The sequence below is a fragment of the Chaetodon trifascialis genome, chromosome 20 (genome assembly GCF_039877785.1).
Source record: "Chaetodon trifascialis isolate fChaTrf1 chromosome 20, fChaTrf1.hap1, whole genome shotgun sequence".
Lineage (NCBI taxonomy): Eukaryota > Metazoa > Chordata > Actinopteri > Chaetodontiformes > Chaetodontidae > Chaetodon > Chaetodon trifascialis.
In genome coordinates this window covers 1,307,382-1,329,725 of record NC_092075.1, presented here as the reverse complement: position 1 = coordinate 1,329,725, position 22,344 = coordinate 1,307,382, and the positions used below count along the sequence as shown (strand labels likewise).

Genomic DNA, 22,344 nt, shown 5'->3' with positions numbered 1-22,344 from the left:
TTCACTTTTTATTTTTCCCTCGCTGCTGAAAGTCACTTTCTAACAGACAGTCGACCGCTACCTGAGGTACCTGCTCACCAGGTGTGTCCCCGGTCACATTTCAACTAATTTAAAAAAAAATACAAATTGTGATTTAATTTAAAAAAAATGTATATTCACATAAAGACAGATACGACACCTGAACGCCACGAGATGTCGAAAAATAAAGGTCCAAACATCGAGTGAATAAACCGTCCTCCACCTGTCTGACAGTCTGACTGCCGGCTCACCTGTGTGATGGTCTGACTGCTGGCTCACCTGTCTGACTGCTGGCTCACCTGTCTGCTCACCTGTCTGCTCACCTGTCTGACTTCTCAGACTGATCAGAGACAGAAATGACGGCCAAAACTAACAGTTGTCCTTTAACAGACTCGTGTTGAAGTAAACATGAAGCAACAAGTCAAATGCTGAAACTTCAAGGCCTGATGCAACGTTCAGGTCACACACACGCACTCTCACTCTCTCACACACATACATACACACACACACACACGCACGCACGCACGCTCGCACTCTCTCTCACACACACACACACACACTCACACACACACACACACACACACACACACACACACACATACACAGGTGAGGCTCTTACAGGTCTCTCTTTCGAGTCAGGGACTCCACAGCGGTCTGAACGCTGAGTGAAGGGCAGAGCGGTGACAGGTGAGTTCACACAAACAGACTCATCATTTCATCACAGGTGAGGTTTCTTGTGATGTCGTTACCTTTCTGTGTCGCTCTCATCGCTCGACTCCACTTCCTCCAGGGCGGCCTGCAGATCCACGATGCGGCGGATGGACGTCTCCAGGTCGGCCTGTAACGCCTGCCTGACGGCGCTGAGCTCCTCCACCTGCATTTCCTGCAAACACACACCAGGTTGAAGGTTCGTAGAGCAGCCCACCTTCAGCGGGCCGGCCGTGCGGCGCCGTCCCCCTGCAGCCCGTTAACACCCCGAAACCCAATCTGCCACAGCAATTACCTTCACTGTGGCCCAGATTACCTCATCAGTCAAACAGTGAATGTCCACTGGCATGTCCTCTCACACAGTCCTACGACCTACAAGCCTGCAGCGCTGATGCTCGTACCAGCCTGCCCGGCTCGTCCAGAAAGAAAACGATCTCACACACACGCATGCACACACACACACACGCCGACACTGAGAGAGTGATTTATTAATTCATCTCGTCTGTTTTTGTTCTGTCTCTGCAGCATCCTGTCACACATACCTGCACACACGCACACACACCCTGGAGACTTACACTAACCACAAACATAACCTCCACTTAACGAACTCTAACCTTCATCCAAGTCTTCATCCTGAAATTTAACAAACATTATGGAGACGAGTCCCCACAGGGGGACCAATGAGACTATAAACAGGTTTATGTCCCCACAACGTGAGGAATATAAGTACACACACACACACACACACACACACACACACACACACACACACACACACACACACACACACACACACACACACACACACACACACACACACACACACACACACACACACACACACACACACACACACACAAAGCTTCTAGGCTTTCAAAGTTATTGGCTTTGTTGGCTTTGAGGAGACGGGTGTGGGTGCAGTGGTTGTCATAGAGACACATAACCATGTATGAGAGAGAGTGTGTGTGTGTGTGTGTGTGTGTGTGTGTGTGTGTGTGTGTGTGTGTGTGTGTGTGTGTGTGTGCGCCCATAACCTTGAAGAGACAATGAGGATTAATCACAGTCAGAGAGAGAAAGCAGGATGAGGGAGAGATGACGTTAAGAACAGAGGAGGAGGAGGAGGAGGAGGAGGAAGAAGAGGAGGAGAGGAGGAGGAGGAGGAAGAGGAGGAGAGGAGTGTAGGAGCATGTGTGTGTGTTGTTGTGTGTATGAATATGTCTATTCATGAGGGCTGCATCTGTGTGTGTTTCCATAGTTGGTTGGTAGGTTGTTAAAGGGCATCCTTGTTTATGCGTATGTGTGTGTATGTGTGTGTGTGTGTGTGTGTGTGTGTGTGTGTGTGCGTTCGTGTGTGTGCACGGCTTTCTTTGTGCTAATAACTGAATAATTACTGGAGCTTTTTCTTGTTTTCTCGGCTCAGAGGTCACACAGAAACCTGCCGTGATCGAGCCCCAGTCTGAGCCGATAATCAGATCAATGCGTTTGATTGATTGTGTCTTCATCATACTTCTGTTTTTATTCGTAGCTAGGCAACCTCCTCCTCCTCGTCGTGCACTCCTGCAGCCTGCAGAGCTACAGCATCCTCACCAACAACAACAAGAAAGCTCAAAACAGGAAAATGATAATAAAATAACAAGACCGTGACGCAGACATTGAACTGTGTCATTTATACAAACTATAACCAACACCTGAACTGAAAGTACTGCTATATTTCCAAACACCTCAGATTGATTAGAGGAAACGATTGATTGACAGGTGTGTGTCAGCTCGTCTGCTCAAGGTCGAGCAGCTGAAGCAGCTTTGTAACCAAATCCTGAAAACATCCCATTTGGTGAAATCTGATTATTAAAACAAGCTTTGAAACGCCATCACTCATGGAGATGTAATTATCACAGCGTGTGTGCGTGTGTGCGTGTGTGCGCGTGTGTGCGTGTGTGTGCGTGTGTGTGTGTGTGTGCGCGTGTGTGCGTGTGTGTGTGCAGGAGCCCTCCCTCCCGCTGTCAGTGCTGCAGTGATCAAACTTGTGCAGTAATGAAAGAGATGTTTTCTAATGTTCAGATAATACAGCAGCTGTTGTTTTTGTTAATGGGAGCAGAGCAGAAGCCACTGTTCTGGAGGGGGGGGGGCGCCCAATCACAGCCCGGAAGTAGCATTTAAAGCACCGGCCTCGTTTAAAGTGCTGCCTCACAGCTCAAATGTGAGTAACACCCTGCTGGGGTTTATATTTAGCTGCCTCAGTGATGCCCAGGTAGAGCAGCGCTCACCTGTCTGCAGGTGGCCAAACACAGACGAGGAACGCCTCTGGTCGTCTGGTCGTTTCTCCACAAACAGTTCGCATGTGTCTCTGCAGTGGAACAGAAAGGTTTTCATCTGCTGCTGCTTTGTCTCCTTTTACTTACTGCTGCTGCTGCTAATATGAAGTGATTCCAGGTGTCACGGTCTCTGGCTGCACCCACACCCACAGGTGGAGGACATCACTGGTGGACCCCTCAGAACAAAGCTGTGCTCTCCTGGATTTGGCTCCCTCTCCCCCTCCCTCCCCCTCCCCCTCCCCCTCCCATGCCGGTTTGCTGGTCTTACCGTGTCTAATGAGTGACTTCACGGTTTGGTAACGTACATATTTGGAACACACCCCTCGGCCGTGTTTCGGGGCTGCTGAGTCTTCAGGTCGTCATGTGAGCTCCTTTAGTTTCTCAGTTCTGAGCTGCAGATGAACCTCGAGTTAACGGCAGTTCGTCGGCTTTGTTGACTTTTTGTTTTACAGAAAAATGTTTCTTCTAAAGCTACGTAAAACCATAAAAACCCTCTGGACTATCTGAACGAAGCTGGACGCCGAGCGGTCAGACCTGCGTCTGTCAGCTGATGTTGGACGGCATGTGTGGATTTGTGTGTGTGGACACCGCTGACAGTAATGAAGGAATGTGGTCATGTGGCAACACGGCCAGCAGGACTGTTGTGCAGTGCATGCAGCAGTGGTTTGGGTGGGGTGGGACGGAGTGGGGGGGTTACCAGCTCCATGCGTCTCCGGCTGCTGTCCTGCTCCCTCTGCGTCAGCTCCTCCATCTCCAGCCTCACGTCCTGCAGACGCTGCTGGTAGTAGCGGGCGTTCTCTCTCTCCCGGGCTTCGGCCTCGGCGCTCTGCTCCAGCTCCTCTCCCAGACGGACCACGCTGTCCCTTAAACGCAGCACCAGCACCTGCGCGTCACACAGGTGGGACAAAGCTCAAACAAAGACCTGCAGGGAAACAAACCTGAGCTGTTCAAAGCTGCAGTGACGACGTGGCCGCACCTCAAACCTCTTCACTTGCCCTTTCTGAAACTCCAGTTTATTTTCCAGGTCACACACGCGTGCCTCCTGTTTACTGACGATGCTACGCCCCACAGTGGACGACTCCAGGAACTGCACCCTGGACGCACACTGCTGGAGCTGCACGAGGAGGAGGAGGAGGAAAACATCGAAGAGCCAAAATAAAGCACCAGTGAAAGTGAAAGAGCTCCATCTGAAGCTGCACTGACGTTAAATGATCCAGAACATGTGGCTCATAAACCCTGCGTTCTGATTGGCTAACACAGCTTACCTCTTCCTGGAGGGAGCGTCTCTGCTTGTTCACCTCCTCCAGTTCAGCTTGAAGCTCTCTGATCTGAGAAATATCACTGGAGGACTGAACCGGACAAAGAGACACATTTAATTTCAGGACTGAAAGAGCTCAAAGAGACGCTGTGAGTCCAAACGGCACCTGAGCGATGAGCGCTTTGTGCTTCTTCATCAGCTCATTGAGGTCCTCCTGGTCCTCCTCCAGCCTCTTCAGCAGGTCCACCTTCTCATGCTGCAGCAGAGCAAACTGCTCGTCCACCTGGAGGTTAGAAGACAGACAGGTGAGCTGGATATTGTGTGTCCGCTCATTCACTCCAGTGTGTCCTCTGACGTGACGCCGGCATGCGCCACTCAAACACTCACCACACTCTTCAGTCTGCAGATGTTTTCCAGCTCAATCTGAGTGTTCTCCAGCTCCTGAGAGAGAGTCGCCTGAGTGCTCTCAGCCTCCAGCCGCCTCGCCTCGCTCTCCTCCAGCTGATGGGCCGCACAGACACACAGACACACACAGACACACACACACACACACACACACACACACACACACACACACACACACACACACACACACACACACACACACACACACACACACACACAGAGGGCATGAATGCGTCTCAAACCGAGCAGCAGGTGACAGCGTGGAGGCTCAGGTGAATGCACAGGTGAGCGTACCTGGCAGTGCAGGTGCTCTATCTGCTCCCGGCTGCCGTTGGACAGGTTCTGCCCCGGGTTGTCCACAGTGGACAGAAGCAGCTGGGCGTCGGCCAGCAGGGCGTGAGTCCTCTTCAGGTCCCTCCTCAGCTTCTTCTCCACATCGAAGTCTCTGTGCCCCACCTGCGAGACGGGACGCCTCATAGATCAGCCCCTCCCTTAACCATCACATCTGCAGAACAAACTCATCGTCCTCACTCTAAACCTTTGGAAAGACTTGGCTCCAGACCAGGTCCTGGCCACTCATCAGAGTCCAATTACAACCTCACAGTGACAGAGACAGAGTGCGAGATTAGCTGCCGCCTTCTCGCTGCATATGCTTGTTTTGTGGAGCCTCTAATGAAGCGATGACACATTCATTAGCTGGAGAACATTAACCCACGATAATAATGATGTACGACGAGAGAGCGGCGGCTGGACGCTCGCTCAGCTGCTGCAGGAGCAAACATCACGAAGCATCAGACATAACGATGGAGAGGATGTGACACACAGGAGACTGATGCTGCATGAGCATTCAGAGTGTGAGTGTGTGAGTGTGTGTGTGTGTGTGTGTGTGTGTGTGTGTGTGTGTGTGTGTGTGTGTGTGTGTACCTGGTCACACAGAGTTGCTATGAGTCCCTCCAAGTCATGTTTCTCATGAATCACCATCTGTTTCTCCTCGTACTCCTGCTCCAACTGCATCTCCAACTGCCTCAGCTACACATCCACGCAGGAGAGAAACAAAGTATGATGAACGGCCGCTCTCAGTGAGCTTTTATTGCCTTTGACGGGAAATTTCCCTGCAGCAGGATGCACAACGATAAGCATAAAAACATCATCATCATCTGTGGAGGAGCATAAAGACGTAAACAGAGCCGAGTAACAGATCTGCTGCTGAATAAATCAACCAGAGTTTGTTGCCAGAGGGAACAAACTTCACGTCTTCATCGAGGAGGAAAGGACCGAGTACATTTCACTCAACTAGTGGACTGAAGTACTTGTACTGAGTATTTCTGTCACTTTATACTTCAGCTCCGCAACATTTCATAGACTAATACTGTTAATTAAAAGTTTGCAGATTCAGAATAACTTAACAAAATCAACAAATAAATGTATAAAAAATTTAAAAAAGAGCTCCACCTTCAGCTGCTGCAGCGTCACCGTGATGAACGTCAGTTATCGTAATCCAGTGATATAATATACATTATTCTGCATCATAAGTACTTCAGATATATTCTTATGCTTTTGATAGTTTTTAAGAGTATTTTTACACTGCAGTACTACTACTTATACATAAAGTATCCGAGTACTTCTTCCATCCCTGTCAGTGTGCAGTGTGGTGCAGTGCAGTGCATGCAGCAGTGGTTTGGGTGGGGGTGGGATGGAGTGGGGTGGTTACCAGCTCCATGCGTCTCCGGCTGCTGTCCTTACAGCCTCATGAATGAAACGACCTGAACTCTCGAGGGATTAACGCCTTGACGCGGTCATGTGACCTGCACGTTTAGCTAAGCTAGCTCCACACCGCTGAGCTAATCTGCGAGCATGTTTCGTGCTGGCTGTGCGAGCGGTCGTTACGTCACTGACTTGTTGTTGACAATGTATTTTTGTGAGTTTTTACTGAACAGCAGTGACCGTGGACGCGCTTCAGCAGGAGCTGATTGACTGAAAACAGCGTTGGCGTTTCTGCTCCAGTGGCATCGAGCTGCGTCTTCTGTCTTATCAGATATTTCAGAAATGTCTCCGCTGCAGACACACACATTAAAAGTTTCTGAAAGTTATTCTGGAGGACCGTCTTTGTTTCTGGTTTCTCAGTGAGGACGTTCTGCTGTCAGACCAACACTGAGCTGGAGAGTAAAGGACGCAGCAGGTTGATTAAAAGTTTCCTCCGTTTTCTTCTTTGCTGTCGGAGTTTAAGGACGTCTCTGCAGCCCTGAAAACTCTGTAAGCACTTCCACTGCGGCTGCTGCTCGAGCCGCGCTGACGGCTTCACAGAGCATTTCATAAGCAGCCTCCACCCCTGCATCCACCTGTGGGCTCTGAGGCTGCGGCGTGGAGGAGCCGAGGTCAGTACCTGGATGCAAACAGCGTGAGCTCAGTCACTGATCCGACTGTGCCATGACGAGGAAACCTGCACCCAAGTCGAGTTTATGTTGATGTAACTGTTGCCTGGTTGCATAACATCATGAAACAAAAAAAAAGTGGATCATTGAGTGAAAAGAATTGTTTGGCTCCTTTCAGCAGAGGAAGGACGCTGAAAAAAGGCCATCTGCACACACACACGACTCCATGCTGTTCTCTTACACAACGAGAAGCTCAGACTGAGTTTTCATGATTTTCTGAGGATTTCTTTCAACAGAGTTCGACGAGTTCAGTCTGGCGTCCTTGGAGGTTTGAACCTGAGAGTCGGAGCTGCTGCACGGCGCTCGGCTGCATGATTAAACTGGTCTGGCTGCTTTTTGTAATAACGTTTAAAGGAGGTCTGCGATCCAGGTGAACCTCTGACTGTCAAAGCTCAGCTGACTAAAGACCTTTGACCTTTGTCCAACTGAGACATCTAACCAAGATCAGGTCACTGCTTAGCTGATTCTGAGCTCTGACAGGAGCATCGTCACACCGTCCAGGCCTTCCCGGTTCACCTGTCGCTTCCAAAAACGGACTTTACAGCTCGTTTAAAGGCCTGAACGATCCGAGTCCTGTCTGAACCTGAGACCTGCTGACTGAACCTTTAACCTCTAAAAGTTGTGGACATGACGTATGAAGCAGCATCATGTTGAAGTATACTTAATGTGGACTAGGAGTACCTCCACACTGCACTTCAGCTGAGTACATGTACTCGTTCCTTCCCCTCAGCTGACGTGAAGCTCGCGCCGTGATGACGGTCTGATGCAGACCTTGGATCAGGACTGCGGTGACCTCAGCACGGCCTTCAGGTGTGCTGACCTACCCGTCTCTGAGAGGACTTGTGCACGTCCTCCAGCTCCTCTTCTTTATCCTCCAGCTCTTTCTGGTGGATCTGCTTCATCCTCTCCATCTCCATCTCAAAGCGCATGTGGATCTAAGAGGAGAGAGAAAGAGAGGAGGTGAGGTGGACGGCGGCCGCTGAACTCCGTCTTCCATGTGTCTGCTGAACGCACCTGCTGCTGCTGCTGGATTTTGGCAGCCAGCGTGCTGATTTCCTGCGCTCTCTCGCCGGCCTGACTCTCCAGGAGACGAAGCTGCTTCTTGAGGTCGGGCAGCGAGTCGGAGGCGAGATCGACCGGCAGGCTGAGGTCACGGATCTGAGCGCACAGCTCCTCCTTCTGCCTCTGCAGACGGTCCACCTCCGCCTGGCTCTCCTGCACACACCCACACAAACACAAACACCGTATCAAAACGCTTCGCTCAGCCGTCGGCTCAGAGGTGCCATGTTTGTCCTCTGGTTCGCGCCGCGCTGCTGGAGCCGGTCCAGGTTAAACAGCTTAATCCTGCTCCAGGATACTTTGGCAGGTTTGACCAGGCGGGAGACGAAACACGTCTGAGCAGAGACGTGAAGACAAAGACAAACTCAGAGTTTCTGAGAGAGAAGACGGGAACAGTTTGTCTTCACTGAAACCTGAAAGTCGAATCATACGAACCACATCTGACCTCTAATGAGCAGCTAGTACAATTAAATCAGCTTCACAGAAAAATCCAGAGCTTGACTGTAAGGACATTTACCCAAGTGTGGTATTTAGGTACAGGTTGGAAGTACTTGTACTATACTTCATTATGATCTATAGGCTCCTACATTTTGGAGGTAAATATCAGTATTTAGCTTTTTTTATTTCACTTGAATTTACTTTACAGACTCCAGTTATTAATGCAAAATATAATCAATATTTTTATGTACTGATGCATTAAACTGCTCAGCGGCATGTGAAGTAATTATTCTTAGATTTCAGTTTTTCTCTGTTCGTGCTTTGATTCGTTTCATCTTTATGTTTATCATCAGGCCTGAATCTGACACGACGATGCATTCAGTTTTATCACTGCAGGTCTTTTACGTCTCGTTTTAAGGCTCAGAGACGAGAAGCTGGATGACTGTCTCCCGCAGAGACGTCTGCTGAAAGGTTTCAGTCTGTTTCACTTCATCACAAAGCTTTCAGTGACCGCCAACGTTCACCGTCCGTCACGTCAGACGTGCGTCTCTGACTGCAGTTTGCAGCATTTCAGCGTCATGAATCAGATGTGACAGCTGTAATTTCCACATTAGATTATTTGTTCTTTTTCAGGTTAACGTGACGAATGATGGTCGCGATTTCATCATCAGCGTTTGTGTAAAACTGCTGACTTTAATGTTTCCTCCAACGAAAGGCAAAGAGAGCTGAGATCACACTCAAACACGCTCTAACCAGTGGAGACTAGTACTTTTACTTTAAGTACTGTGCTTAAGTACTGATTCTCCTCTTCTTCAGCTCAGTAAACTCTTAAAAAAGCCTCTTGGATCAGCTGAAAGAGCTTCGTCACAAAGCTGAAAACAGCCTGTTTCTCTGAGCTCGTCACACTGTTTGGAGATACGTGGTTCTCACAGGACGCCGCGCTGCAAACCTGTGATGATCTTCTAGAATCTGAAGCATTGATGAAGATTAAAGCAGCAACAGGAGATAAAGGAGTTCAATGAGCTCCAGCTGGAACATCAGGAACACATGAATGAACACATGAATGAACACATGAACGCAGCAGGAACATGAATCCACAGACAGCAGAGAGAAACACACTGACAGGGACACTTTACTCACACACGAGTACTTTTACTGCGATGGAATATTTTCACAGTGTGATACTAGTACCTGAACTGAAGGATCTGAATACTTGAACGTTAACAGTAATGAGCTGCAGGACTCCACAGTGTGAAGCTTCCTTCAGTCATGACTCATCAAAACAAACTGACAATCTGTGACATCAGAAGCTGAGTCATTGCTTTTGCAGTAACATGCAGTATAAAGTACACACGTGTACACACACACAGGTGAACACAAACACACCTGGAGGCTGCGGCGCAGGGTGTATATTTCAGTGCCTAGAGTCGCGTTTTCCTGTAAGGTTTTATCCTTCAGCTCTCTCTCAGCGTCGGCCTCCTCCAGAGCTCGAGTCAGCTCGCTGTCGAACCTGCGCGCACGCACGCACGCACACACACACACAAACGGTGAGGTATTAGTACTTTACTTGTGTATTTCCATCTTCTGCTTCGTCACACATCCACTGCACATCATCTGAGAGGAAAACATTCTTCGTACTGCAGATTCAGATTAATATTACAAACAAATAAGTTCTGATGTTTAATTACAGATTAAAACTTTGTTGATCCCTGCGGGGAAATCCAGACTAAACAATAAAGTAATTAAAACAGGCTGCACCTTAATCATAAAAAAATCTATTATTCTTAAACAAGCTGTTTTACATAATGATAGTTTTACTTTTAGTGCTTTAAGTACACTTTGATGACAGCCACTACATTAAAAAACAATGTGTCTAACACGATGGATGAATTCAGAAATCAAATGCAAATCCATGCATGTATTTAAATACAAATAAAATCAGCCATTCAAAACAAACTAAAAAATAAAGTAAATATTACGTCCTAAATGAACCGTTCATCCATCACAGACTCAAACCAGGACGACCTTCAGCCTGAGACACGATCTGAACTCCACAAACAGAAACTGAAGTCAAACCAACGACTGCAGGAACCTTTTCAAGAAATGCAGTAATTATACTTTCACTTGAGTACAGACTCACAGTACTCTGCCCAGTACTCTGAGGGGATCCAAGAGGACGATTTTACTGTGTGGGCTCGTTTCCTTCGTCAAAGGTCAATAACTCACACACACTCTCTCAAAAACACACACACACACACACCTCCTCTGTTTGCGCTCCAGCTCGTGCATGCGGCTCTGCAGGCTGTCTGTGAGGACCCGGGCGTCCTGGAGGTCAGAGGTCACGCGGCGGCAGTGTCGTTTCAGCTCTGTCGCGCTCCGCCTGGACTGCTCCAGCTGGGCCTGCAGAGTCGCCACCTACTCGCACGCACGCACGCACGCACGCACGCACGCACGCACGCACGCACGCACGCACGCACGCACGCACGCACGCACGCACACACACACACACACACACACACACACACACACACACACACACACACACACACACACACACACACACACACACACACACACACACACACACACACACACACACACACACACACACACACACACACACACACACTGTCATCACCTTCAGACATTTAATCGGCCATCAGCGCCGTGGCGCACGTCACGGCGTCCACCTCACCTTGGTATCGAGCTGCTGTCGGGTCTGTCTCTCGGCCTCCAGCTTCTCCTCCGTCTGCTTCAGTCGTCTGCGGACGAATTCGACCTCCGTCTGGCAGCACTCCAGCTGCATGGCCAGCTCGCCGTCTGTGGGGGAGAGACGGATGACGGACGGGGTCACTTCAAACCGGAGACGCTCCTCTGTCTGTCTTTTAGCTTTAAACCAGCTGCAGCGGTCCGGCTCAGAGGCCAAAGATCGCCCAGTTCTGACTGCAGCTAAAGTATTTCAGGGTTCAGGGATTGTTCTCCATCACTGGAGTCAGTCAAAGGCAGTTTCTGACGAATGGTTAAAATTAATGACATTTCCTTTTGAATCTTTAATCACGGGACTAATAATTACCAGAGGAGGTTTGATGAAGTCTGGTCTCATTTTTTAAAGTATATAAAGAAACATGAATATGAAAATACTCCTGTCTCTGTGTTTAATGACAGCCTGCTGTTTCACTTCTGCTGATGTTTAAAACCTGCATCAAACCACAATCAATCATCAATAATCAATCTGTTCACTGACAGCAGCTTCATGTGTTCATCTCCTTCATCCTTCATGTGCTCACAAAGTGGTGAACTCGCTCCATCCTCTATGAACAACCCAGTCACTGTCCTCTCACCTGTGACCAGTGAGCCTGTTTACCTGTGGAATGATCCAAACAGGTGTTTTTGTCAAATCGATGAAGCTGATGAGGAAGAACACTGAAGCTGTTCTCAGGTCAGTTTACGGATCATCAGGTGATCACTTCCTGTTTTACTGATGTTTAAAAAGCTTCCGAACTCTTTGCAGTCTCCTGCGTGAGGCCTGTGCGTCCCTTCAGACGAAGGACTTGTGTCTCACGCCTCCTGCTCGTTACCTGCTCCTGCTCCTCTCTGACTCTCAGCGCTCTGCACTTTCACTTTCTCCTCCTCCAGCTGCTTCTCCAGGGTTTCCATGGCGACTCTACACTGGTCTAGACGAGCCTGATGAAGGAACAGAACGTTTGACTGAAGAGGAGGAGGAGGAGGAAATCGTCTCAGGCACACAGAGTAATAGATTACTTGTTCTACCTGCAGGTCTCTGTTCTCCCTGCTGAGTCGGCGTCTCTCTGCCCTCTCCACGTCCAGAGCCTGACCCACCGCATCGCCACGAAAACGCTCATCACTTAGCTCAGAAGTCACAGCCGTAACCTGCACACACACACAGCAACATGAGCAGCGTGTGTGTGCGTGCATGTGCGTGTGTGTGTGTGTGTGCGCGCTGCAGCTCAGACCTTGGTCTCCAGGCTGTCGGTGGTCTGCCTCAGCTCGTTCCTCTCCTTCTCTGATTTCTCCAGGCGTCGCCTCAGAGCCGATATCTCGTCCTGACATGAGGAGAAAGAGCTTGTGTTTCATGACCTGAGTTCTGATCTGATCTGAGCGCCGTGACGACCACCTGCTGCTCAGAGGCTCGACCTGACTGAACTCTAACGATTGGACGAATCAGCTGCCTGTCCGTCTCATGTCTCTGTCTCATCGCTCAGGCTGCAGCTAAAACACTGAACTTTCACTGATCAAAAGAAAACAACACATGTTTGTTTTTTGTGTCTAAATATAGATCAGACACACTTTACCCACAATGCATCATGATTGCTGACACTTCATCAGTCTTGACCTTTATTTCTATTCCTGTTTTTACTGCTGTAGATGTTCCAGCTGGAGCTCATTGAACTCCTTTATCTCTTGTTGCTGCTTTAATCTTCATCAATGCTTCAGATTCTAGAAGATCATCACAGGTTTGCAGCGCGGCGTCCTGTGAGAACCACGTATCTCCAAACAGTGTGACGAGCTCAGAAAAACAGGCTGTTTTCAGCTTTTGTGACGATGCTTTTTCAGCTGATCCAAGAGGCTTTTTTAAGAGTTTACTGAGCTGAAGAAGACCAGAAGGAACTCTTCATCCTTCAGTTCAGCTCAAACATTCAACACATCTGGAGATAAGAGCTTTTCACTGGACAGGAAGGGGATGAACAACCCTAATCTGGAAAGTAACGAAAACTCACAAATGCAGTGGAGCGAAAAGTACAACATTTGCCTCTGAGATGTTGTGGAGTGGAAGTTTAAAGTGACATTGAGTGGAAATACTCAAGTAAAGTACAAGTACCTTATATTTGCAGGTAAGCACAGCACTTAAGTTAATGTACAGTAGAGCCTGAAGTCACAGCTCACAGAGCAGCTGCTTCCCTGTTTCCAGTCTTTATGCTAAGCTAAGCTAAGCGGTATCAACCCTCTCAGAGTGTGTGTGTGTGTGTGTGTGTGTGTGTGTGTGTGTGTGTGTGTGTGTGTGTGTGTGTGTGTGTGTGTGTGTGTGTGTGTGTGTGTGTGTGTGTGTGTGCGTGCACCTCTTTAGCTCGGAGTCTCTCGTTGTCCATGTTGACGTCCAGCAGAGGACGCACTCTGCAGAAAAGTTTCCACCAGCTCCACTTGGCCACGACCCACAGAGCCCGCAGGTTCCTCTGCAGACAGCTGAGCGCCATGTGCTGCACCTGCACACACACACACACACACACACACACACACACACACACACACACACACACACACACACACACACACACACACACACACACACACACACACACACACACACACACACACACACACACACACACTCCAAAATAAGTCCCCATTTGACTGAAGTGACAGAGAAGCTGGTACGACCTGCGTCTAACGGAGCGACGTGGACCTTGAGCTTGCGGTATTTCTGACGGGCCAGATGTCCCAAGCAGGCGGCCTGCAGGTGGACCAACCAGCCGGTGACCTGCTGGTCCCTCTGCTGCTCCAGGTAACGCAGCACGCCTCGCTTCATGAACACCTGAGGGGGAGAAGGCGCATGACGCATCACCTCAGCTGGATTCATGCTGTGCCGAGCTCACCCGTGTGCTCACCCTGCCGGCTCCCACGACGATGCTCCTCTTATCCAGATCCAAGTCCACCAGCAGCTCCTCCACCGCCTGAGACACAGAGACAAGAAACCCACTGATTCTGAGCTGCAGGTCAGAGTTTGTATGTATGTAGCTGCTGACACGAGACGAGACGAGCCGCCTGACCTTTCTCTCGTCGTGGCTGACAAACATCGAAGCGTAACGCTTCATAATTGGAGGAGATAACGCCTGGAAGTGACACCTGAAGTCGCTCAGAGTCATGTGTTCTGGGTAACCTGAGGGAGAGAGGCGGAGTTTAGAGCCATGTTTGTGCTAACCTGGAATTCAAGGTGTGAGAGAGAGAGAAGACTTTGCTCAGTGAGACGAAACTGAAACTGAAGCAAATTAAAAGTTTAAACTAATTAGAAGAAGATGGCAGAGAGGAGACGGAGGCGATGAAGAGCAACAAACAACAGTCAGAAGATGTTTGGCTTGTTAAACACAAACGACCAGAAGAACTTTAAAGAAACATCACAAACTTCTGTTCATTCAACTCTTCTGCTCTTTCCTGTTGGATTATGTGGGAAAGTTTTGTCAAACACACCTTCTGAACATTAAACTCCTGCATTCGTGAGGACTTCTGATTGATGTTTCCTTTATTTCCGAATGTTTCGCTCCAATAATAAAACTTTAAGAGTGAGCGGTTTGTGATGTGTTTGTGACTGGACTGCATCCAGCACTGCTCCCAGGTCAGCACCGCCGCTCCACCTTTAATCCTATAATCTATTGAATTCAGGCTGCGATCAGTGTGCTGCTGCTTCGCTCAGCAGCTCTGTGCCAGCCCACGTTAAAAAAGGCTCATTTCTTAAAGTGAAGTGGAGCTAAATGGAGAGACCTGCTCACTTTCAGGGGCTCCTGCAGGCTCTTTGTGCTTTATGCTCATTTTGGAAACTGCTTGTCAAGTCTTTAATTTATTTTGTACAATGTTGATTTAAAGGGTGAAATTTTGCTTTTATGGCCAGTTTCTAAACGATTTAGAACAAGCTAACGTAGCTGCATGCAGATACACGTTTTTACTAATATAATTACCAACAACTATAAACTCCTCCTGCAGCACACCTGGCAGATAAAGCCAGAAATACTGACAGAAAACACTCACTGATCAACTGCCAACTCCTATCATCCATAACCTAGCTTGAAAAGTGTAGAACAAGGGTCTCTGATTTGCATTTAAGCGCAGTAATGAGTAAGAGCAGTGACCTGTGCGGTGGAACTGCAGGGCCGACAGGATCTGTGTGGAGTGCAGCTGGACTCTGAGCGCCGGGACGTCGGTCTTTGAGCTGACGCACTGCAGGAACACCGGTCTGGCTCGACGAATCAGGTTGACCAGAGCATCCTGCAGGGCGGCGACAGAGAGGCTGAAAGCATCCAGTGACACTTCAGGTATACTCACCAGATACTGCGTGTACTGCGTGTACTGCTGCACTCACTGCCTGCAGTTTGACTGCGATGCACTGGGAGTGTCTGCGTATGGCCGCCATCCCTCCGCTGAACGTTTTCCTGATGGTGCCGTTCCTCTGCAGAGAGCGCTGGCTGCCGCCCTCCAGGCCCCCCAGACCTCGACACAGAGGGGGCAGAGAGATCCTGGGGGCGAACATGGCCTTCACCACGGCTCTGAGGAAAATGGAGAGACAAGCTGGCCGTCATGTACGACAGTGTGACACGTCGACCTGAACAAACTGCACATTACAGTCAGCGTTCAGCCTCCGGGGCCTTCACACACACTCACATGGTGGAGTTCTGGAGCAGAGAGACGGCGTTCAGGGCGGACAGGTTGTTCTGGATCAGACCGAACCACCCGGTCAGGTCGTAGCGGACCGGGTCCGAGCCCATCAGGTGGTTCACCTCACACTGCAGGGGCTGCTCGCACTGACGCACTGCAGGACAGACATGGACTGAGCACCCACCACTGACCTGACCTGACCTGAACTCTGTGTGTGTGTGTGTGTGTGTGTGTGTGTGTGCAGCTGAGGGCTTTTACCTGTGCTGCTGTAATACTGGCTCACTCTCTCCAGGGCTCTGTTCTCACTGGAGTCTGGTGTCACCATCTCCTCATCCAGAACCCACAGCAGACCTCTGGGGTCTCCATCTGCCGCCCGGACCTTAGAGAGAGAGAGAGAGAGAGAGAGAGAGAGAGAGAGAGAGAGAGAGAGAGAGAGAGAGAGAGAGAGAGAGACAGAGAGACACAGACACACACACACACACACACACACACACACACACACACGATGTTAAAGGCAGATGGTGGATGGAGTGAAAAGAAGAAATGAACATTTTCACCACGTTTACCTTCTGAGGAGGACACTGCAGGTAAAGCAGGGTGCATACATATAATTATATTCACATCTTTACATCTAGATATTATTTTAGGATAATAGTTACTGTAGATAAACATGTAGATGTTTAGAGACATTTTTAACTCATGGATGGGGGACTCCAGCAAAAAACTGGAAGCAGCAGAAGCCGAAACATCCTGACATGTCAGTCATAATACAGACCAAGCTCAAAAACACTGGATCCTATTAAAAAGCATCTGAAACCTGATCCTAAATAAGCAGCCATCAGACCGTCCCTGCCCGCTGGACTCCACAAACCTCCACCCTGTAAGTCAGACCTCCATCAGACCGGACTCCTGCAGAGCCACAGAAGAGGTCGTGATGACGAGTTCACTGACCTTCGTGTATAAAATGAGGGCGGTGGCCCTTTAAGAAACAGGAGGATGGTGAAGCTGCACAGTCATCTCCTTCCCTGCTTTATGTGCACTGTGATTATTCTGAGTTATTATGGGGTGTGAACCTGTGGAGGCGGCTGGTCGATGGCTGACACCACCTCCGCTGGGCTGTTCTCTGGATTCTCCAGCTCCACGGGGATCTTCTCCTGCAGCACACGAGCAGAGCCGGTTACTCATAATATCACATTATTATGACGTGTAATATTATTAAACACTGAAAACTGGACAAACACAAGCAGATAAAGGACAGGATGAAGGTTTTTCACCCACAACTGCAGCATTTTATATAGTGGACAGTAAGAATGCATCCAAGGTTAAATCACAATAAGCTCAAATGACTGAAAACAACACAATGAAGCCTGAAGCCCATCAGGAGAGAGAACGCAAAGCTCTCTTCAACAGACAAAGCACTCCGAGAACTTTCTTCAAGGCCAGTTTGAGTATCTGAGTTCATTTTATTGTACAGCAGCAGAACAAAGAGACCAACCCGTCAGACTCTGAGATGTTAACAGCTGTAAACAGACGGCGTTTAGCTCGTCTGCTCAATAATTCACAGAGAGAAGAAGAAGAAGCTGCCGCAGAGTGACAGCGTCTCACTGGAGCAGCAGCTTAAACGACCACATTGAGGTTTTTGTAGTTTGTCTCTCGTACCTTCACCAGCGAGCTGCTTTAACTGACTTCAGTGATTACACTGAAGTGCAGCTGAGGCTGATGGGAAGGTCTGCTGCCGGAGGAACCGTCGTTTGAGTCCACTTTGAACGCGCTGTGTGGTCTGATCAGCTTTAGGCTGAGAGGAAAACTTCAGTTTTGACTCTTCAAACAGACAGTTTGGTGCTTTGTGCTCTCTGGGCAGCAGCAGAGCGCTTCTTGTTAGCTTCTGTTATCGTTTCAGCCAGAACAGAAAAGCTGAGCGGAGTGGTCGTTGGGGAAGAGCCTTCACATACAGGAGCTAAATTATCCAACAAGAAATCATCAGCTGCTTTAATCGGTGTTCTACACACTGACTGCCATCAGTCCTGCTGAAACAGACTGAATTCAGCTGCACTTTAAACTCTCAGACACAGAGGAATAAAAGGAACTAATCTGATGTGTCATGCCTGAGAAAGACTTATTTCATCATGTCTCATTAACCAGGACAAAAACAGACATTTTGACAGGCATCAGCTGACGAGCAGACTCCACGTTACCTGTGTGTACCTCTCCAGTGTGTGTGTGAAGGTGTGTGTGTGGTAGTGCTCCAGCAGCCTCTCCTGCAGGTAGTTGTGACAGAGCTCGGACCAGCTGGCTCCTCGTTCCTCTGCAGAGTGTCTCGGGTTCCTCAGGCCCGGCGTGTCCACCACCATGACCGAGGCCAACGCCAGCTGCTGGCTGCTCAGAGCCCTGCACGCACACACACACACGCAAAGACACACACTTTATCACGTGACACCACCCCCTCAACATCACAGGTGGCCGCTGTGAGTATTACAGTCGAATACTGGAAGGAAAACAAGCAGCGTTCATTGAAACCAACAGCGATCCATGTGGCACCACAGACAGTCAGTCTGGAAACGCAGCCACAAACTGAAGCTCTTATATTTCATGTTTATTGCTGTTTGCACCAGGGATGTAAGGGAAACGATATTTCATTCCTGTGCACGTCCTGTACATATAGCAGCATCGACAAGAAAGTTGACTTGACTTGAAAGAAGTACACGGATACTTGAAGCAGAAAGAAATACTCTGCTAGAAGTAAAAGTACTGCGTTCAAAATGTTATTCAAAGGACCAACGGGAGAGATTTTGAGGGATCTACTGGCAGAACATGGTGGAAATAAAACACTCATAAATGTGTTTAAGCATTAATGTTTAAAGGTGCAGCTGCTAAACTGCCTTATTTCAACTTTAAATATAATCATACATGATATTGTATTTGTTTCATTTACTGTAGCTTGTACCATTAATCTGAACCTGCGATGTAACTAAAACTAAGTAGCTGAGAAAAAGTACAATATTTGAATACGACACTGCAGTGGAGTTGAGTAAGCACCTCAAAATTGTACTTAAGTAAATGTACTTAGTCTACGCCTTCACAGACTGATCCACACTCAGCCGGCAGGTTTAATCAGCCAAACATCGAGCTTTGAGAAACGGTCTGGAGTGGATGAATATGACAAACACAAGCTTTGCCGTAGAAGAAGAAAACCACGACACAGGTGTCGTCTGCAGCTTCGTGTCAACAAAGTGAGGAAGTCAATCTTCTTCTTCTTCACTCAATTCAAACGTCAGCATGTCTGATCTCTCCACACAGGTGTTCTCATGCAGCTGCATGTATGCTGACTGTGTCTAACATCACAAACCAGTGATTTCTCAGCACAGGTGTTCACCTGGTGAACAGGTGCTCTTATGAGCAGCCATCAAATCTCAGTTTATATCGTTCAGTGTCTGACAGCAGAGAACAGAAAGGTGTAAACAGGTGAACACAGAGTTTAACCATCTGAGACTCTGACTGTCCGTCCTGCGCTTTAATAAACAGCAAACAGGAAGTAAAGAAGAAGAGATTCTTCTGGTTTCCTGTTGCTCTGAGACGTGAGTGTTTCTGAAAACCACCTGTGGACGCATGTCAATGCGTGAGGAGCGTCTGTACCTGTTGATGAGTGAGACCACAGCGGTGAAGAGCTCTTCGTAGAGTCCAGCAGCCATTCCTTCAACACACTGAGCCGCTGTCAGTCTGGGACCTGCAGAGACCAGAACCACAGACCTGGACTCACACGGTTCTGCTTCAATGAATGCATCATGTGGGACGTCCAACGCCCCAGAACTCTGATTAAATTCATTACAGGCCTTCATGGTTCGTGTCAGCTGAAGACTCTGTCATCCCCTGTGTGTGTGTGTGTGTGTGTGTGTGTGTGTGTGTGTGTGTGTGTGTGTGTGTGTGTGTGTGTGCGCGCGCGCACGTCTCACCCTCCTCTGTCTCTGCAGCAGGACTCCGCTCTCTGCTGCCCCCGGTGGCTCTCTGCAGCAGCTGTCGGAGGTGATGTTTGAAGACGGCCGTGTGCAGCTCGTCTCCCTCGCAGCCGAGCACGCCGCTCGCCACCTGAGCGCTGTCGAAGCTCAGGAACTGTCTCCTGCCCACTGAGCCGAGGCGGCGAGGACACACAGAGGACACAGGTCACTCAGGATGAGTTACTTCAGTAAAAGTACCAACACTACAATGAAGACATGCTCAAAATATACTCAAAGTATCATCTGAGACACAACAAAAGTAAAGTTTTCTCTTATCCAAAGTCAGCGTGTGTGTGTGTGTGTGTGTGTGTGTGTGTGTGTGTGTGTGTGTGTGTGTGTGTGTGTGTGTGTGTGTGTGTGTGTCTCTCACAGGTTTACTGACATGGTGTGAGAGGTGGTGATGGTGGTGATGGTGGTGATGATGATCTGTGTTACCTTTACAGGCTCCAGCAGCTCCCAGGTGGTAAATCCCAGCCAGAACGTGCCAGATCGCCTTCTGCTCGCCGGCTGAGAAGCCGAGCGTCTCCATGGCAGCCAGCAGCTTGGTGAAGGCGACAGACGCTCGCTGTTTCTCCTCAACCTACGGACGGACGGACAGAGGCAGAAGGACGAATAGACAGACAGGAAGAACAGTTGAGTCTCATCTCATATGACATCCTGAGTCTCGTCGCTGCTGGTTGCACCTCTTCAAACAGCGTCTTTGGCTCATTTGTCTTCTCTTTTCGCTCCACGGCTTCACTCTTACATGAGCTCTGTGGTCGCAGCAACATCATCAGCACAGAAAGATCTGTTCTGTCATTTCATGCCGATCTAGAAATGATTTCTTAATGTGTAAGACGCTGTGAGGAAGAGTGTCAAATGAAAGACTGCGGTGAGATCACGCCATAGTCAGAAGCTGATCTCGGCTTCTAAAGTGTCCTAAACAAGTCATGTGGTGAATATAAGCACTTATATGACTGTGAAAATACAAACAGTGAAAAGAATGAAGTCCAGAGTTGGAGAGTGAGTATGTAACTTGATATGAAACCTCTCAACAGCAGGACGTCACACAACACCAAATAAATATATAAAAAAAGGAAAATTGAAGTCTTCGTCAACAGTTCAGCACGGAGAGGTGGAAATATTCATCTGAAGAAATATGGCTGAAGAATGTGAGACATTAGAGAAGAAAGTCAGGCGCAGGTGAAGAAAACACCTTGAAGAAGATCCAGACTTCCCACTGAGCTCCAGATCCAGAGTTTAATCCACTTGGTGTTAAACTTCCCTCAGAAAACACAAAGTTGGTGGAAACTTTGGAGAAACATTCAAATCATTCGAGCTTCATTTTCACAGCTCAGATCAACAGTTTTGCACCCAGATGAGATTTACTGCACTTTCATTTCCTCTTAGCCACATTTACTAGAGATTATTAATCTGATGAGAATCCACCTGAGTTTCAAATCAGGGTCAGTTCACGACCAGGTGAAGTCAGCACGAAGCATTCAGCAGATGTTCGCTCCAGGTCAGGTTTTTTTCCATGGCTTCCATGTCATGTGACCTAATATCAGATTGTATTACTACTCAGGACAAATAAGATCCTCAGCATATGGAGTATTTACAAGCTCATACTTTAAATTCATATTTTCATGTCAAAAATCTGCATTTTTTTCCATAAAAATATAAATGTGTGCCTTATTGGTCCTCAGTAATAAAACAGTCTGGAACCACTAGGTCACATGACCTAGATTTTCCATAAAATTATTAATATTAAACATGAGAGGCACCAAAATACTCCATGACAAGGTAAATCTTACTTCTCCAGTAATAGTAATAGTGTAGTACAAATATCTGACATTAAAGCTATTGAAAGAAAAAAATCCACCTTCACCTGGTCAGTCACCTACAGTCCAGAAGTTGGTGGTGACGCACGTGAAACCGTTAAACCGCCTCACTGATCCGACGTCCCGCTCGTGGGCGGAAGCAGCGTTTCTAACCGTTTATTTATCTTCTGGTCTACTGACACCAAAGCTATGTTCACCTTCATACTCACACCAAACACCGTTTGAAAGCGAAGACTCACGTGAATCGACTGATGATTCAAAGCATTTCAGGATACAGTCACAACAAGAGGCTCAATAAACACCAACAACAGACAAGAAGACGTTTTAAAAACTGACGCATCACTGAGGCAACTCACCGGTTATGATCAATAAAACTCCCACAAAACGGTCTGGAAACATCCACAAAGGTCCAGAAGATCCACTACAGCCAACATTTTTAGTCCAAAACATGATAATAATCCACAGAAAGATGTTTTCTCCTGAAAAATTAGCACACGATGAGCTCGTCTTCCGCTTGTC

At 48.3% G+C, this 22,344-nt stretch overlaps 1 protein-coding gene across 3 annotated transcripts in view; it reads right to left on the bottom strand.

Moving 5' to 3' along the window:
* Positions 1-22,344, bottom strand: part of LOC139348390 (unconventional myosin-XVIIIb-like) — a 34,833-nt gene that overhangs the window by 2,996 nt on the left and 9,493 nt on the right. For 2 of the 3 annotated variants that reach the window (XM_070988428.1, XM_070988429.1), the window contains exons 12-41: positions 20,441-20,585; positions 19,964-20,134; positions 19,647-19,737; positions 18,209-18,401; positions 17,087-17,167; positions 16,272-16,392; positions 16,020-16,167; positions 15,721-15,904; positions 15,491-15,626; positions 14,417-14,526; positions 14,255-14,320; positions 14,053-14,181; positions 13,709-13,852; positions 12,605-12,694; positions 12,402-12,521; positions 12,209-12,314; positions 11,326-11,450; positions 10,891-11,045; positions 10,017-10,140; positions 8,148-8,348; positions 7,958-8,068; positions 5,626-5,730; positions 4,996-5,157; positions 4,684-4,797; positions 4,463-4,579; positions 4,304-4,387; positions 4,015-4,152; positions 3,736-3,921; positions 768-901; positions 638-679 (exon numbers count right to left, since the gene is read on the bottom strand). In XM_070988428.1, the coding sequence (XP_070844529.1) occupies positions 638-679; positions 768-901; positions 3,736-3,921; positions 4,015-4,152; positions 4,304-4,387; positions 4,463-4,579; positions 4,684-4,797; positions 4,996-5,157; positions 5,626-5,730; positions 7,958-8,068; positions 8,148-8,348; positions 10,017-10,140; positions 10,891-11,045; positions 11,326-11,450; positions 12,209-12,314; positions 12,402-12,521; positions 12,605-12,694; positions 13,709-13,852; positions 14,053-14,181; positions 14,255-14,320; positions 14,417-14,526; positions 15,491-15,626; positions 15,721-15,904; positions 16,020-16,167; positions 16,272-16,392; positions 17,087-17,167; positions 18,209-18,401; positions 19,647-19,737; positions 19,964-20,134; positions 20,441-20,585 (3,833 nt within the window). The remainder of the gene's footprint in view (positions 1-637; positions 680-767; positions 902-3,735; positions 3,922-4,014; positions 4,153-4,303; positions 4,388-4,462; positions 4,580-4,683; positions 4,798-4,995; positions 5,158-5,625; positions 5,731-7,957; positions 8,069-8,147; positions 8,349-10,016; positions 10,141-10,890; positions 11,046-11,325; positions 11,451-12,208; positions 12,315-12,401; positions 12,522-12,604; positions 12,695-13,708; positions 13,853-14,052; positions 14,182-14,254; positions 14,321-14,416; positions 14,527-15,490; positions 15,627-15,720; positions 15,905-16,019; positions 16,168-16,271; positions 16,393-17,086; positions 17,168-18,208; positions 18,402-19,646; positions 19,738-19,963; positions 20,135-20,440; positions 20,586-22,344) is intronic. The other variant, XM_070988430.1, reaches the window with a different exon arrangement.